Raw genomic sequence first — 16987 nt, 5'->3', positions numbered from 1 at the left:
CCCCTCCTTTCCCTTCCTTTCTTTTTACGCAGCCATCTGTGTGTTGAATCACTCCACCTTATCTCCAATACTTCAAAGGGAGGCAGCCAGTTCCCCGCCGCCTCACAACAACACAGTCAGACACTTTTTACCCTGTACTAGTTTACCGTTAACCACAGAGGATGACGGCAAACTATTGCAATTATGGCACATGTGAGCCCCGTGCGCACACAACCTTAATTTACCCTTGATTCACCCCCTCCGTCCATCTCACGCCACGCGTGCGCTTCCTATAAAATACTCATAAATAATACAGCTATTGACTCAGCACTCACACACGCAAACACACATGTAGTAGATAGACACCTCCCCTTCCCAGCGCTCCAATGTGCAGCAGTGCTATGCTGTTGCCTAGTAACCAGGTAGAGTTTCTAGTGAGAGCCTCTTTGCTGAGAGAATCCCACTGTCCTAGACTTCTTCCTCTTCCTCCCACACTCACTCTCTTACACACACACATCTGTGCCGTTTGAAGTTGCTTTCATTAAACTCCGCACATGCACTTTGAATTCACCCGGCACTTTTCTTCACCATCAACCTTCAATCACCGCCATGTCGTAAAACTAGGTTGCGCCACACGCTACACTTATCTACACGTCTATGCGTACACTGTCTCCATTTATACGCACACACCTACACACACACAGACATGCACACAGGCCTATTTTGTAGACAAAAGCGGCAACACATACTGCAGAGCGGAGAGGGGAAGAGGAGCAGAAGGAAGAGGCTGCAGTTTTCAGGTCTCTAAAGAGATGCACTGAGTATTGGGCTACATAACACATCACCGCTGTAAAAGCATCACTCTATCACAAAGCACACACAATGATGGGTGAGGAGCATGTAGCTGTAAATTTGGCATAAAAACAGTCATTACTCTTTATAAGGAATGTCAAACAGCATAATACAGGAAGGACAGGCTACATCATCAGCGGTTGCATAACAAGACGAGGCAAATATTAAAGTTTGCGTGTCAAGCAAAACCACCCCACTCAAGTCACTGTGCTTGAATACAAAACTGTTGCTTTATATTTTTGTATTTTGCTTTAAAGTGATTTCAGACTCGGAATCGAGTGCAGCAGATTGAAAGGAGAAAAAAGGAAAAGTAAGCTTCTCTTTGTTAGATTTCAAGGAGGTCTGGACTGAAACAAAGTTACACATACTTGCTAAAACATTGCAGTGATATGATCTCTCTAACACTCAGTCACACAAACGCACACACACATGCGCGCACTATGTGCTGTGCTGTCCGCATTGCCATGACAACCTAGTGCTAGCTGCTGATGGGTTTCCCAGATCTTTTATTTATTCATCCATCTCCACATTACTCTTTCATACGCATAGGCACACATGTGCACGTGTGCGCCGCCGGACGCGCACTCCTGCATTTCCCGCAAGCTCGCCCTTTACCTAATCATCAATATCCTGCAACACGCACGCACACAAACAAAAGCGTGCGTCTGTGTTGGTGCAAGATTTTTGCTGAACAGTGCTGTCTGAAATTAAAAAGCTGCAAAGTAGGTGATTAGTGTCAAGTCATGTGCTGCGTCCCTCTTTTCTTTCCCTGTGTGTGTGTTTCTGTCATTCTAACCATCTTTCAGGCAGTAATGTGTTCAGCAGCAAGACGAGCTCTGCTGTGCTATTCATGTGGAGACTGACTGTGGGGAGATGGCTCAGAGCAGCATGAACACACGCATCCCACTAAAATAAAAAAAATAAAAAAAGCTCATTAGGAGCAGCAGTGCAGCTACTAAATAGCAAGCGCAACAAAGCAATATGACCTAAAAACATAACTGAATACTAAGCACCAAGTTGAGGACGAAATGAAGAAAGTTGACTATGATAATCTCAGCCCTAATGCAATCCAAGAACCCTGTACTAACATCCCCTAACCAGTTCTCCATGACCCCTTAAGGTTGTGTGTGTGTGTGTGTGTGTGTGTGTGTGTGTGTGTGTGTGTGTGAGGTGTGTATGTGTTAGAGCCAGTGGACCCTCTGAATCTCTCAGATTTTCAATTACACTTCCCGACTCTCTGTCTTTTCACCTCCTGTTTTATAGTCTGGATCAATCCTCTTTCACTGAACTCTATTCCCCTCCACTTCCACCTTTTAGCCACCAGGGCAACACACATGCACACGCACACACACGCACACACGCACACACACACTCAACCTTAAAATCAATACACTACTAGGAGTGAGCTCATGTCAAATGCTGACAGTGTGAGAGAAATCATGACAGAAAATGAAACATCCCAACAATTATGTTTAAAACACACACACACACACACACACACACACACACACACACACACACACACACACACACACACACACACACACACACAAAATTAATAATTTTTTTAAATCCCTCTGTATTAAAACAGCTTATGTGTGCATTAAAATGCATATTTCACACTGCAGCACACTGAAAATAACACCCATAACTGATCTCTGCCTCCAACAGAGTGACAAAAAAAAATGCTTTGATGCATTTGCAGTCAGGAGTCGCGCGCATTTTAGCAGCAAGACGAAAAAAAACAATGAGAGGAGAAGGGAAGAGGAACAAAGAAGGAGCATGCTTTATTTTTCACCTGCAGCTTTTTTTTTGTTGTTCTTTAGAAGGGAGACGGGGGGAGGGGAGGAGGGTGAGAATGGAGTTGTATGTTGAGGTTGAGAGCGCCGCTGCATCTTCACTGCAGCAACCATCAACAAGCAGGGGAGAAAAAAACAGGACACAGGGGCACATGTTCATCGCTCGTACTTGTGATTGGCCGAGCGCTCTGTATGTGCACAAGCCGTGCTTCAAAAGACCAGTTTTCTCTACTTTCTACCCTCCTGTTCATATTGCTCGACGCCGCTTTTCGTCATCCCTCCCGCTGTTCTGATTCTCCTCTTTGCACTGTTTATCCTTCTCTCCTCGCCCTCGTTCTCGCCTCACTTGTTAACTTCCTGTCCTCTGTCTTTGACCTCCCTCGTCTGTTTTATATCACTTGCTTCTTTTTCCTCTACGATTTCTTAACTTTCTGCTCGCTTGGCATCTCCCAATCATCCCAGTCCCTCTTTCTCATCTCCTAAAGAGTTTGCCCTATTTGTCCCTGTCTCGTGTTTCCAGCCTTGTTTTAGCATCTTTCCATAACGCTTCGATTAAAAGAAACCGCTTCACACTTTCAGTATGGATATCCCTGGTGAGGGTAGCGGGAAATGTTCTGGATACAGAGCTGATCTGCGTACATTCATCAACATGATGCGCAGCCATGGCAACAGCTGCTGAAAAAACCCACCCACGGTACCAGAGGCCCAATCAGTGTGGCATTGCCACTACAGGGGATTTGACTGACAGGAGTGAAACACCATACCGAGCAGAAAGAACACTGTAGGCCACTGTACCGTCTCCTCAATATGTCACTATAGTAAAAGAATGTGTTCACTTCTATGTAATCAGTTTATATCTCCCTTCAATGTTTTATACTGAGGACTGTGGTGTACAGATAACAACACACTCAATAAACTGATCTGCAAGACCAGTAACACTGTGGGGGTGGAGCTTAACTCTCCAACAGAGGTTTCAGAAATGAGTCCAAGTTGCAGTCAATACTGAAAAATCCCTCACACCCTCTCTATCTCGTGCTGGACAGCAACAGGAGCACCTTCAGCAAAAGACTCATTCAACCACAATGCATCACTGGATGCCTCAGAATTTTATGTCACCTGGTCACCTGTTTTCACTTGTCTCTGCTGCACACTGTTGTGTTTTCTCTCTGTAACATTTTTGTCTTATTTTTACTTAATAATGCATCATTTTTTTAAATAGTGTTTATATTTTCTATCTCTCAGAGCTATACTATCTGTGAGTGTCTGTAACAAACAATTGCCCTTTGATTTATAAAGTATTGTAATTCTGAAATAGGTGAAGAGTCAGAATACCGTATTGGAACATGTGCAAACAGAAACGGAAATACAGTACGTAAGGGAAACGCAGAGTTTGTTCTAATGAGCTTTAAAGTCAATATTTGACAACATTTATTTTTCTCTGTTTGTCTTTCTACCCAGCTACGCTTTTACTGCACTGGCAGTGTGTTTGGGATCATTGCCATGCTGATAAATGATGCTGTTGCCAATCAGACGCTTTCCAGATGGTATCGCATGGTGGATCAAAATCTGACTGTACTTTTCTGTGCTCATATCGCCACCAAACTTAAAGCGATCCTTATCACCAGTGGCTGAAATGCAGCCTCAAAACCCGATATGACATGAGCCTCCATCGCGTTTCATAAGAACTATCTGGATATATTGCTCCATCAGACCTGTTGACACTGATTTTCTGTCCAGTTCTTATGTAATTTGGCATACGTCAGCCTTTTCTCCCTATTTCCCTTCCTTGTAAATGGCTTCTTGACAGTGGCCCTTCCACTGAGACCATTTCTGATGAAGCTTCAGTGAAGAGTAGATGGATCAAGTGAAGGGCTTTTTTTTCTTTATTTTTTAAGGACTTTTTTTGAAAAGCATAACAGGTGTTTTTTTTTGTCCTCTACATATCCAGTTTCCTTACATTTTTTGAGGAGACACCTCACACCATGCCAAGATATGACAACTTTTTTGGCAAATATCTCTTTGGGAATCACCTCGTTGCAAAAATACTATTTTATGCATGTCGAATTCTGTCATCACTGGCTTTTTCCATAGATTCAGCGAAAGCAGTGAGAGCAAATTTAAAGAAATGAGGAGTGCCTGAAGACTGGGAGATAGGTATCATAAGAAAAAGAAAGTCAAATGTTCATCCTCCAACTGATCAGGGGTCATCTCAGCGTATTCTGGAGTATTCCATTAGTAGTCTGCTTTACATGAACCTTCTAACAGTGAACACCAACAGCTAACAAACTCATTTAGATTGACCCAGACTCTCCAGGAAACCATGTGGTTTTTTTTGTCTTTTTTGGTACTATTTTCACTCAAAGTCATTTTGGAAAAGTGCTCGGTAAATGAGTGTGACGTAATGTAACGGTACAACAACAACAGCGGTGCAGTGCAGCAGAGCGCAGATCCTCTGATTCCACAGACCATTTGTGCCTGGGGCAGGTGTGGGTCACTGCCTAAACACATGGTGTTCTGCGAATGCCAAATGACACATTCTTACAGCGCACTCAAGTAAGCTCTCGTGCACGGGGGCACACACACTCAGCCAGTGCTTACATGAAAATCAGCGCTATTAGTTCCAGATCATTTTGTGAAGCAGCCTGTAAACAGTGAGCCTGGGGATAAACAAAAGATCCTACTGCAGTGGAAGTTATCCCACAACACACACACAGCAAACAGCACACGCGTTTGCCCTCTCACAGGCGTGCTCAAACTGACGCATAAAGATTTACACACATTTACGCACGATGCTTCAAAAATTAACGATCCAAAAATAAGAAACAAGTACTTTCTGTTTGAGATGACACAAACACACGCGGAGGAGCAGTGGACCAAACGAGTGTATGGGGAGGGCCGGGCAACCCTACCATATGTGAGCAACCCGCTCTACCACCTGAGCCACACCCGCCCCAATTACATACATGAGATCTGAGCCAAAGCACTGCTTGTGCAAACAGTGGCCATTTGAACAAGTCTTGCGAAGCATTACGAGCAAAGATGGCAGCAAACATGCGGTCACTGTAAAGAGGCTTATTCTCATTGGTAACAAGCACACCAGTGAAAGGCCCTTTATTGATTCCAATGCAAATTACTGTGGACTCGCTGCTGGTGGCGATGATTTGTTACTGGTTGTAAATTGTGTTGATGTTAACACAGCACCGGTATTTGGAATAATAACAAGACTTTACAAATCCTAAGTGAGATAAATTAGCAGTTGGGGCAGGTTCCCGCAGCTAAAAATAGCTTTGAAACACACAGTGTGGCCCCGAACTGTTAATGACAAAATTAGCCTCGTATATTCACAAAAAATTGCTCATTTTTAGGATTTGCAAGTAAAAAAAAGTCATAAAACAATTTTAATAATTATAGTTAGTAAGCTCTTGCATAGTTCATAAGTCTCAAAACACCCAAAGGATATAAGGAAACCCAACCATAAGTAAACACCCTGCTCTACAACTTGGCGAAGGCAGCAGTTTTTGCTCTGCAATAAATATCTGGAAGGGCTTCAAACACTTTAACTTGAAAATGCACATTTGTTTACTTAACATGTTTGGCTACATAATGCTTTGGTAAACAAAAATTATCCTCCAAGTGGGCCTAAACATCATTTTACTCTACTGAGTAGTGATATGAAGCTTGAGTTCTAGTACCAAAGCTACTTTTTAAAAATTTCCTAAAATGTTCAATTTATATTTTGCCTAAATTTATTTTAATTAAATATTGATTTTCAAAAGTTCTCCTATCTATGGATATGACCAAATACATATCCTTTAAATACTAATACGTGTACGCTACTGTACAACCCTTAATATGTCATATTTTTCACTTCCCCTTTCCAAACCTTTTTTCTTTCTGTTGTTGAGGTCTCAGGGTCAAGTGGTTGATTGTTTAGTCAATATGCTCTCATCCAAACAATTTTCACTGGTCTTCAATCTCTGGTATTAATTTCAGCCTTCCAGGGCTGATCTATTATTTTTGGCAGCAGGAAGAACAGACTGCTTGTGAGAAGCACCCCTGCATTCTCACAGCTGCAGACTTCCCAAACCAAACAGTGACTGCTAGCTTAATTAATGTTTATGTCTACTTAGCTTTTATTCAGAGTTAGGTCTGTCGCTAGTTAATATCATGTATATGTAAGAAACGCAGTAAGTGTGGCGTAGTATAATATTTGAGTCACCAGGCATTGCTGTTGTGAAATCAACCAGATCCTACAGGCTAAAATGTTTGCACTGGGTAATGCTAAATGCTATGTATATGCTTAAGCTAATATAATGTAAATAACACTATACCCACCCTAATATTTCATTCTGTGTCATGGCAACAAAAAACATTTTAAATAAACAGTCTGCCACCACCATGTCAGTGATTTCACATTTAAAGTGACTTTTTAATAAAGGACTTCCATGTTCTTTTGTTTTGTTTTTTGTTTTTTATATCAATATCAAACGAAATACTGCTAAATTTTATGATATTGCTATTGTTAACATATTATATTATGCTATTATATATGCTATTATAACATATATTATATGTAATAACTTTATATTAGCATCCAGCCACAGCTAAACAAGCACCACGACATGGAGCACCACGAGGAGAAACTCCACCCAGAACAAGATGTATATGAAACTTAATCTCTACTTTGTTTTCTCTTTTTTTGACAACACATCGGCTTTTTTTGTTGTTGTTGTTTTGTTTTGTTTTTTTAAAAATATGTGCGACACTATGTTACATTTAAAAAGAAAGTTCCTAAAAATTTTACATTTAGAGCAGAAATATGTAGGTGATGTAGGTGCGTGCGGTATAGCAGAGCTGTACACATTACAGTCAGTTCAATAAAAATTTTTTATATAGTACCAAATCACAGCAACAGTTGCCTCGAGGTGCTCTATATTGTAAAGTAAAGACTCTACAATACTACAAAGAAAACAGTGAAAACTCCAACAACATGATAACACCCTTTGAGCAAATGGGGGAAGAAAAAACTCCCTTTTAAAAGGAAGAAACCTCCAGCAGAAGCAGGCTCAGGGAGGGGTAGCTATCTGCTGTGACTGGTTGGGTTGAGGAGATGGAGACAGGACAATAGACATGCTGTAAACACAGCCTGAGATTAATAATAACTAATGATTAAATACGTACATAATAGCAGAAGAGTGACAAATTAAAAGCTTTTGTTGCACCACATTTGTAACAAAGTTTTGTTATAACGTCTGGCAGACACCAAACACGTTTGAAAGCGTGGGCCTTGTCCACTACACAGCACACAAGTGATGCTCAACCACGCACAGTTTGAGCACTGCGCAAGGTGTGCCAGGACTTGATACGTCAAAGAGACAGGATCCCTCTGTCTCTGCAGAAATGGGCACCTCACGACCCCCAATCTGCTGTTATGATGAGAACAGGCCAAATATAATGAGTCACCGAACACACAATCACACACACACTGATGAACTGCTCAATACAAATACAGTGAGTCGAGCTCTGAGACCGGCAGAGAGGGAGGGATGCAGAGAAGCGAGTCTCACATACACACCTAAACCTCAGGATGCCAGTCAGAAGGGCAGTTGGAGAAGGACTACCTGCTAATTTGAAGGCTAAGTCTCTTTATCCCACACACTGCAGAGATGAAGTCATTTAAAGACATAAATAGGCATACATACACAACAGGAGGGGTGAAAAAGAAAAAAAGGAATGGAACTGCAGGAGTAAAGGGTAGTAACCAATCCAACTTTCTTGCCCTGAAGATAGTCCTTTTTATCGCTGATACAAGCTGCACATTAACAGGCCTCCTCGATTCATCTAAGCTACATTTGACTGACATTCTTCATGCAGCCGATTTGATCTCATGCAGCTTTAAGCCTGTCTCTAGTTTTATACAGCAAGTCCAATCCATCAAAACTTCAAACAAAGAGAGAAACCTCTTCCACTTGATTTATTTTGAACCGCTAATCCACAGATATTTTTTACCACTAAATACATTGAAAAAAAAATCCCCATCTAAAGTCATCAAATCCATCTGATACTTCAAAAAAGTCAGGTGATCTGTGTGCTTGTATCTCTGTGCAGAAACATCTATCACAATGGAAGTGAAAAGGCCCCCTTTAATATGTTTTAGAGTATAGATGACTAATGGAGACAGATAGCACGATGAATCAACTCATCTGTAATGGATTAACCTTGCCTGGGCTCCTGAACCAGATTTAATCAGCTTGACTCAGGTTGTTATTCTTTCACACCGTCTAATCAGCGACTCCATAATGTTCATTCTTGTGATCCTGCATTTGTTTTCAGATTGTTTCAGATGTAAAGTTACATCTGAAACAATCTGAAAACAAATGTCAGATTTATTTTAGGTCTCTACTCAACAGGAACATCCAAAAGGCAGTTGTTTTAAATAAAAGAAAGAACGCTAATGCTAGCTAATGCTGTTTATTAGCATAAACAGCATTAGCTAGCTACATTCTTTTTGTCCATATTTTAGGGCTATTGTACAGTGGCTCTAAAAGGTCAAATGCACTGCAACTAAATAAAACACCAGCAAATAGAAAAAAGCCGCAAAATCACACAAAACATAGCGGAGGTTGAATGCAACACAACAGAAGTGTCTTAGGAGAGACATTAACATGAAGGAAAATCTGCGCAAGTGACAAGCTAACAGCAAATGGCTAATAGCAAACATGTACCTGCAGTATTACATGAATTGTGCAATTAAAGCACACATTATCTGCATCTTTTTCTTCCTCACAACACAGATAGCTTCTTTTAAGCGGGTCTCAATGCAATGTCACATGTTGTGGTTTCTGTCACTCCCACAGCTGCTCTGTCACGTTATTGTCTCCCCAAAACACTTCCATTTTATTTTACTCAACTTCTGTTGTGTTTTGTGCACAGCGTTTTTCTATTTGCTGATGTTGCCTTTAGTTGCAGTGTTTTTGACCTCTCAGGGCCACAGTACTACTGTCACTCCTTAGGATTTCTCACATGTGCAATGTAGCCATGTACTTTCTCAATGTCACACAATGAAGCTGCACATGAGAATGCAAATGTCCAACTTGAGCAGGTAGGGCATCCAGTGCTCTTTAACCAGCTACCACTCAACATCTGCGTGATGTCTGGGTGCAAAAGTTTGGGAATAGCAGAAGATTGTTAGGGGGATTTACAGAGATCTAGTGGATGCACGCTGTACTCAGAGATCACCTAAACCAATATATTTTAGGGTGACTTTCATCAGTTTAAAAAGAAATTAATAAAAAATGCCAATTTTGTCTTTAAAGTCTATTTGCATGCTAGGCTAATCAAGACCTAATCAATTGCTCTATTAGGTGTGCATTTTCCTGGACATGAGCAGACTAGTTGATCACCAGTGAGGAACAGACTTGACTTGAATGACAAATGCTGTTGTGCTGAAATGCTATTCTGGTAACTGTGAGCAACTGTTGACCTGTTTTTACTGTCACAGGTGATCAATGACCGTCTCAGTACAGATTCAATATTTTACTGTTGGACTACACATGTTGGAATCGGGATGTGATATAAAACACTTTTATTCAGAGGTGCGTGGTTTGAAATTTATGGATGTAGTTGTTTCTTTATTTCTTTTTTCCCCTCCTCTACAGTCTCTCGTTTCTCCCAATGTGTTCATTCATTTTGTTGCTGAGTGGCAGAGAATTTATGCTCCGAAAAATATTTACATAACCTACTGTGGACCACCAACTCTGCGCTGCTAACAGTGGGTTCTGCGCGCACGCCCACACACTCACAGACACGCAGGAATACAACACAGAGAGATGTCCGGTGAGATCAGCTCTTATGACATAACCCGTATCCAGTTTTAAACGAGCAGTCATAATGCAAGGCCGAGCATGTGACAGTACGCGTCTCATTCATTAGCCTTGCTGTCTTGGTACAAATAGCCCAGCCTGTCAACTTCAAACAACATTTCTTAAAAAATGAATAAATAAGTCTGCACTCAGATAGAAATCAGACATGTGATCAGCGCACAAGCAGTGAAGCGCACATGTGCTAACCATAGGAGCATCTGCTTCATAGTAGTGGTCTGCGTCAGCAGCTACTGCAGTATTAGCCCTGCTACAGTGCGGTGAACAAAACAGAGGTAATGTAACGCAACACTAGCATCTGTCGGACAGCAGGTTACCAAACCATAAGTCCTATGTGTCGGCTTGCTTAACTGGACATGCTTTAATCCTTTCGGACCTTCTTTGTTCCTCATCTGCTTGCTCCAGTTGGCGCTGTATTCGTCTTAGTGAACAATTTCCATCCATTTATTTAGATTGTGAAACCAGGACAACTGAAAATTACAAATAACATCTACGACTTCTATGTCCAAATCCAAAACATTCGATGAAAAAGACCCGACCAGACTTCCTATCACTTTTTGCTTTTTGGTACATTTTTTAAAAAGAAGAAGCCAACACATGCTTGGCACGTTATAGCCCTTTAAATTATTTAACAACAAATTTTAGATGCAGCTTTCTCCCGCTGCAGGACAGTCCCATTTTAATATCTCTATTAGCCATTAGCATGTTCTGTAAGAGAACATAACTTGCCTTACTTTTTCACGCCTCGATTCTTGAGCGCCTGCAGCGAGCACAACTCATAAAAAAAATGGGATTTTAATCCCCATGAGAAATTCCCTGTGAGTTCTGTACTATCCACAAAAATGAAATGAGGAAGCTGGTAGAGATGCTTTTTGGTGCTTAGAGACATGTGATCAATTAGGTGATGGCTCACTGGCACTTTACCCCATGAGGGAATACTAGGTTTTCTTCTCAAGGACAATTAAACAGTCTTCTTATCACTCCAGCTGACACGAGATCAACAAGGGACCAGAGTGTGGAGTCATGGGCAACCAATTTTTCACTTAAAGGTCAGATCATGAAGGAGAAAGAGTTTCTGATAATATCATCTAGGTTGTAAGCAAGGGTTCAGTTTTAAAAAATATATGGTAGAAATGCTGCAGAAAGGCTTACATCGGTAACAGATAGCGATGACATCAAAACAGACAGAGTGCTTTTTAATACCAAAATTCTAAAAAAACGTCACCTTTTTCAGTACTGGAGTTACTGTATGTACCAAGTAGGGCTGTCATAATAAATAAACAAATACATGCCCGATTGCAATCAGATTAGATACTCATTTGCAGCAGTATTGATACCATATTTCCCTCTTTTCACTGACAAACTTCACACACAGCAGACAGGCAGACACCCAGCCCCTCCCGTCACTAGCAGCTGAACACATTAGCAGTGGCATAATAAAACAAAGCGTGTTAAAGACTGACACCGAAGTCTTTATGAAGAATTCCGCGAGGTCAGTAAAGCTCCTGTTTCAGCAGCATTGAGTTGCTGAACACAGTTATTAACGTTTATGATGGTGTTAGCTGCTTAACTGTTAGCAGTTCCACACATTAGCCGACAGTTAGGTTATTGTTAAGGTACCAGGTATAGGTAGTAAAAAATGATAACGTTACTGTTGCCATCATCGGTCCTACCTGTCAGTGATGTTATTAGGAAGGATTAATTTAACAGGATAACAAATTATTTACCTCTAAAAAGTGTCTCTTAAAGCCCCTTGTTGAACCTGAGGAGAGTCTACTGGTAAGGTTGGCTGTATTGTTTCTGCCTATAGGCAGAAACAATACAGCCAACCTTACCAACGCTATTTGATCACCATGAAATATATGGTGCCAAGTCACCAAAAGCAAAGGAAATAAACAGAGGTGTAGCTGAGTCTATTTACACGAACCATTATTGCTCTTATCTTTCATTGGTTTTTTGGGGTTTTTTTTTTAAATTTTGTCCTTTTTTCTGTCTCTGTGGTACCAAAAATTGCATCGATTATTGAGTATTTTCCCAGTACCAGTATCAGTTTGAAATTCTACTACGGTGACAACCCTTGTAGTATTGTCAGCCCAATAAATTTGTATTTGTGCATATGTAAGATTAGAAATGTCAATAAAGGTTTGAGTTGATTTTTTTTAAATCAATTGAAAAAAGTTGCTCTTCTGAGGCTTTGCTCACATTGAGGGCTAAAGGTCCTGCAATGGTTTTGACCTTTCTTTTGTAGAGTTGTTTGTAGCAGCGGAAAGACAAAATCACCAAAGCAACCGAACACAAAACATGTGCGTCAAATCTTTTAGCAAACCATCATTAGGCACAAGTCCACAAGTCATGACAGAAGACACGACTTGCAACTTGCAGCTTCCTTTTGGTACATTTCTAATAGAAACAGCGGTCCACCACAACAATGCTCAGCTCTTCTCGAGAGGAGGGTCGTGAGGGATCGTTGGCTGACGCACACTGACCTATTCAGACAGATCATCAACGTGGGTTTGACCCACGTCACAGTGTCAGTCTGAATACCGCATGAATCATCCACTCCAATCTCTAGAGCTGATAATCTTTAATGATCTTTAATGATGAAGGCAAATTAATGAATCTTTGAAACAAAACTGTGTGTGTGTGCATATGTTGCCATTTTAAAGTTTGTTTTTCGATTTCTTCCGCTTCAAAACACACAGAAGTCTCAGAGAGGAAATGTGTGGGCATAAGGTTGCCCCTTTATCTAGCTGTTTATCTACCTTTCTACACCATGTTTTTCTTCTCCGACTTCAAACACCACATCAGATCATCCTTCTTAGATTCACTACACCTTCAAGCTTCCACTATCATAGGTCTACAAGAACACAGCAGAAGCTTGTCAGAATGCACCTATTCAGAGTTGGGTTTTTTAATCACTTGAAGACAAAGAGATAGAATCTCAGAGACAGAATAAATGTAGTTTACTTTTATAATCGTGCTTGTATTTTTATACTCTTGGTACCTTCTATATTAAATTCCAGGTACTCAGGAAGCACTTAGGAAAATAAATGTGAGTCAGGTCCTAATTTTGTTTTTACACCACCCACTTAACCACATCACGAATGAAAAAAACAAACATATTACAGCGGTTCATCTTCAGCTTCTTTTCATAGCGCCTATATCTGGATGCACATTATGTTCTTATGCTCCGGTGTGTTAAAACATCCCACAGATGAAAATGATCCCGGCAGGATGTTCGGCTGAGGGGGTAATAATAGAAAGTAAAGCAGACATGAGCACTTCTCCTAGGAAGTAATTTCACTTGGACTACTTGGCACTTTGAAATTAAATTAAAATATCTGATTATTAGAATAAAATGGCTGCCAGAACTGTTAGTAGAGGGAATACAGCTCGAACTGACTGATGAGCTTCAAAAGAATATATATATATATAGCCAGGAAGAAATTTGTGCTTGAATCTGAGCCTAAAGCAGCCCAGGTAAGTGTTACAGCACTTTCAGTCTATAGAGGCAAACAGACCGAGTGCTGGGTGTACTTGGGGCTGTCTCAATTAGGCGTGTTAACAGGTCCTATAACAGAAAAGCTAATTTACCTAAAAATAACCAACCCACCAGATTTGGAGGTTATAATACCAACCTTATAGACACAGAGGGAAATGCAAATTGTTGCACAAAAGATTTAGCATGTAAAACAGCCAAATCTCACATCAGCAAAGGACAAAGACTCACAACAGGTAACATCTACTTCTTGCCCAATACCAAGACACGCCCTTCATGTCTGCACGTGTCACCAGTGTGAGTCTCTCACTGGTGCTTGTGTATTTATGTAGAAGCAGCAAGTTTCTACTGACAACTCAAACGTGTATGCAGGCGTGCCACCACACACACACAAACATTGCAGAGGACATATTTCATCTTACCGATTACCAGGGTCAGATTTCCAGCATGTTAAAGGATATGGATTGCAGACCATGCGGAGACACCAGTTGCGAGGCCTCGTTGTTTGCTTTAAGCAGAAGAAGGCCACGGGGGCCAGGGCCGGATACGGCTGCTGTTCCTCCTCCTCGGAGACGCAGTCTGGATCACGGATGGGAGCCGTGATGCGAACTCCCAGTGTTGGTCCATCTTCCACTTCCAGCTCCGGTTCCTGTTCTTCATCCCCCTGAACTTCAGGACTCCACTCATTTTCTCGTTCTCCTTGAATGCTACTGCTGCTGCTCCTCCTCCTCCTCCTCCTGCTGCTCCTTCTCGTCCTCTCCACCTCCTCCTCTTCCTCCTCATCATCCGGGCGTCTTCTTCCTGGGTCATCTTCATGACCTTGGGCGTCATTCCTGTAGGATGTCGGTACAGCAAGCCTTACCTCCTCCCGCACCTCCTCCAGCTCCTGGCACTCTGCGTACTGAAAGCGCGCTCTCCCTTCGCCATCAGTCATGATAGAGCATCAGGCAGAGCCACTCTGAAGGGAGGTCAGAGGAGAGAAGGAGGTTAGAGGGAGGCGGAAAGTGGGGAGGGAGCCCACGGTGAGTCAAAGGAGGCAGACATGAAGGTAGAGGAAAGATGCAGATTAACGGTGACAGAAAAAGAAGCGAGTGAAAGATCAACTTGGCAAAGAGCAACTGGAGACAAATCGCACAAGGAGCCAAATAAACACTTAGGCCATTTCCTCCTCCAATCCCTGAGCAGCAGGAGCTTCAAATCAATCTAAAACACAGATTTCCAATACAGTCCTTTTACAAATCTGCCAGGGCTTTAGGTTTTTCATGGGCTTTTATTTTTTTTTAAATAGCCTTTCTTCTCAGTTGTGTTCTTTTCCCCTTAAAACGAACAAAAAAACAAACAATAAATGCTTTCATCAGACAAAACTGGGAGTCTCTATCAGAACATCAAGCCTGAATTTCATAGTAGCCATAGTAATAACACAGTAAAGGCACCATGGAGCACTACAGACTGACAACTGCCTGCTGTTGCAGCAATTAGTAGAAATGCGAAAATGTGTTTAGTGAAATTAGGTAACAATTAAGTGCGAGTACTATAAGAGTATCATAATAGTAGAGGGATGTTTTTCCCACTCTGTCTCCCTCTCTCTCTCTCTCATTCTCGCTCTTCCTGTTGCTATGTGATTGAACAGATGGACTGTTCTGTCTCTGGTCTGCTGAAGGTTTTTAGCCCACACCACGCAATGGTGGGCAGGGAATGCGCCAAAAAAGAGGAAAAAACCAAACCACCACAGCAATACTGATTATTATTGTAATAAGTGGAACAACGTCGAGAACAAAAACATTAGTGATCATAATCCAGCTAACAGACTTTGCTCTTTTGAGGAAGCTTTTCTTTTTTCTTTCTTTTTTAACGGGCTTTGTTGTCCGCCGTTTGGTGTTACGTGAGAAGAGCGCATCTGACCCTTCAGGCAGTTGGAAGCTCTCCTCCTGGGGTTCTTTTGTAAACACCGAACAATATTAAAAACACTTTGATATGAACAGTTGCTGTAAAAGTACTTCCATACGCGTTTTAAACGGTATTAATGGAAGTAGAAGCCACCAGAGCGCGCATCATCTGTGCCTTTTCCCGTTTTTCGCCCCTAAAAAGTGGACTATCTCCTGCACTCAGTGTGTATAAAAATAATCACATGCAAACAGAACAACTTTATTGTTTTAAACTACCTTATTGAGACGGAATCGGAAGTTCCCATAAGCATGATCCGTGACTTTCCGTCTTTCTAGCGCACCCAGCCTTTCTCAGCTTCCCTTCCCTTTCCTTCTTTCCTCTCTTCTCTCTCGTTAAAAAAAAATAAAAACAAAACAAAAACAATTATCCTTCCTTGGCTTGCCAAAGATCAGATGTAATCCGAGGGTCGTTGGAAATCGCTGGAAGTAATCAAATAAGTCACTTAAAGTCGTCTTGATTTGGCGCGTTCAGTTAAACGGGAACATCTATCCACATCCATGGATCCATCCATCCGCTCCTCTCTGAGGTGCTCGTTACGCAGCGTGGAGCGGAGATGCGCGCAGGAGGGTCGGGGCGTGTGGCTTTCTGAGCTGAAGCTCCGTGGATGGTCTGACAAAAAAAAACTTGGCCCAGGACCCGGGAGCCGTGACACGTGACGTGATCCCCGGCTTTAGGAATACGGCGCACAGTATGAGACTCACACCCGGGCGCGAGAAACGAGCAGAGAGCCAAGCTGGGCGTGCACGCACCGCGGTGTTTAATGGATCACAAAGCAGACGGCATAAAGAGAGAGAAATTAATGCACAGTGTGTCGGTCCGTATTATTTTTGGCAATAATCCCAACACAGAGGACTATACCGGCAAAAAGGAAATACTGGTGGTGGTGGGGGACGGGGGTGCCTATATCTTCTATATTGTTCTTTAGAGTAAAAAATAAATGTAAAAAAAATGCTGGAACGTGCTGGGAGTAAAAGGAAGCAAGTTTTGGTTTTTGACTTTATCGTGAAACATGGACAAAGACAAAGGAAGAT

At 41.7% G+C, this 16987-nt stretch overlaps 1 protein-coding gene across 1 annotated transcript in view; it reads right to left on the bottom strand.

The window, feature by feature from the left end:
* Positions 1–16728, bottom strand: part of cacna1ha (calcium channel, voltage-dependent, T type, alpha 1H subunit a) — a 128925-nt gene extending 112197 nt beyond the window's left edge. The window contains exons 1-2 of the mRNA XM_005942458.3: positions 16172–16728; positions 14471–14967 (exon numbers count right to left, since the gene is read on the bottom strand). Of these exons, the coding sequence (XP_005942520.1) occupies positions 14471–14943 (473 nt within the window). The 5' untranslated portion in view covers positions 14944–14967; positions 16172–16728. The remainder of the gene's footprint in view (positions 1–14470; positions 14968–16171) is intronic.
* Positions 16729–16987: the final 259 nt, after the last annotated feature.

Source organism: Haplochromis burtoni, unplaced genomic scaffold (assembly GCF_018398535.1).
Source record: "Haplochromis burtoni strain Fernald_Lab_line unplaced genomic scaffold, NCSU_Asbu1 Contig_334, whole genome shotgun sequence".
Classification (NCBI taxonomy): Eukaryota; Metazoa; Chordata; class Actinopteri; order Cichliformes; family Cichlidae; genus Haplochromis; species Haplochromis burtoni.
The sequence above is the reverse complement of the archived record's forward strand: the minus strand, read 5'-3'. Positions and strand labels throughout refer to the sequence as shown.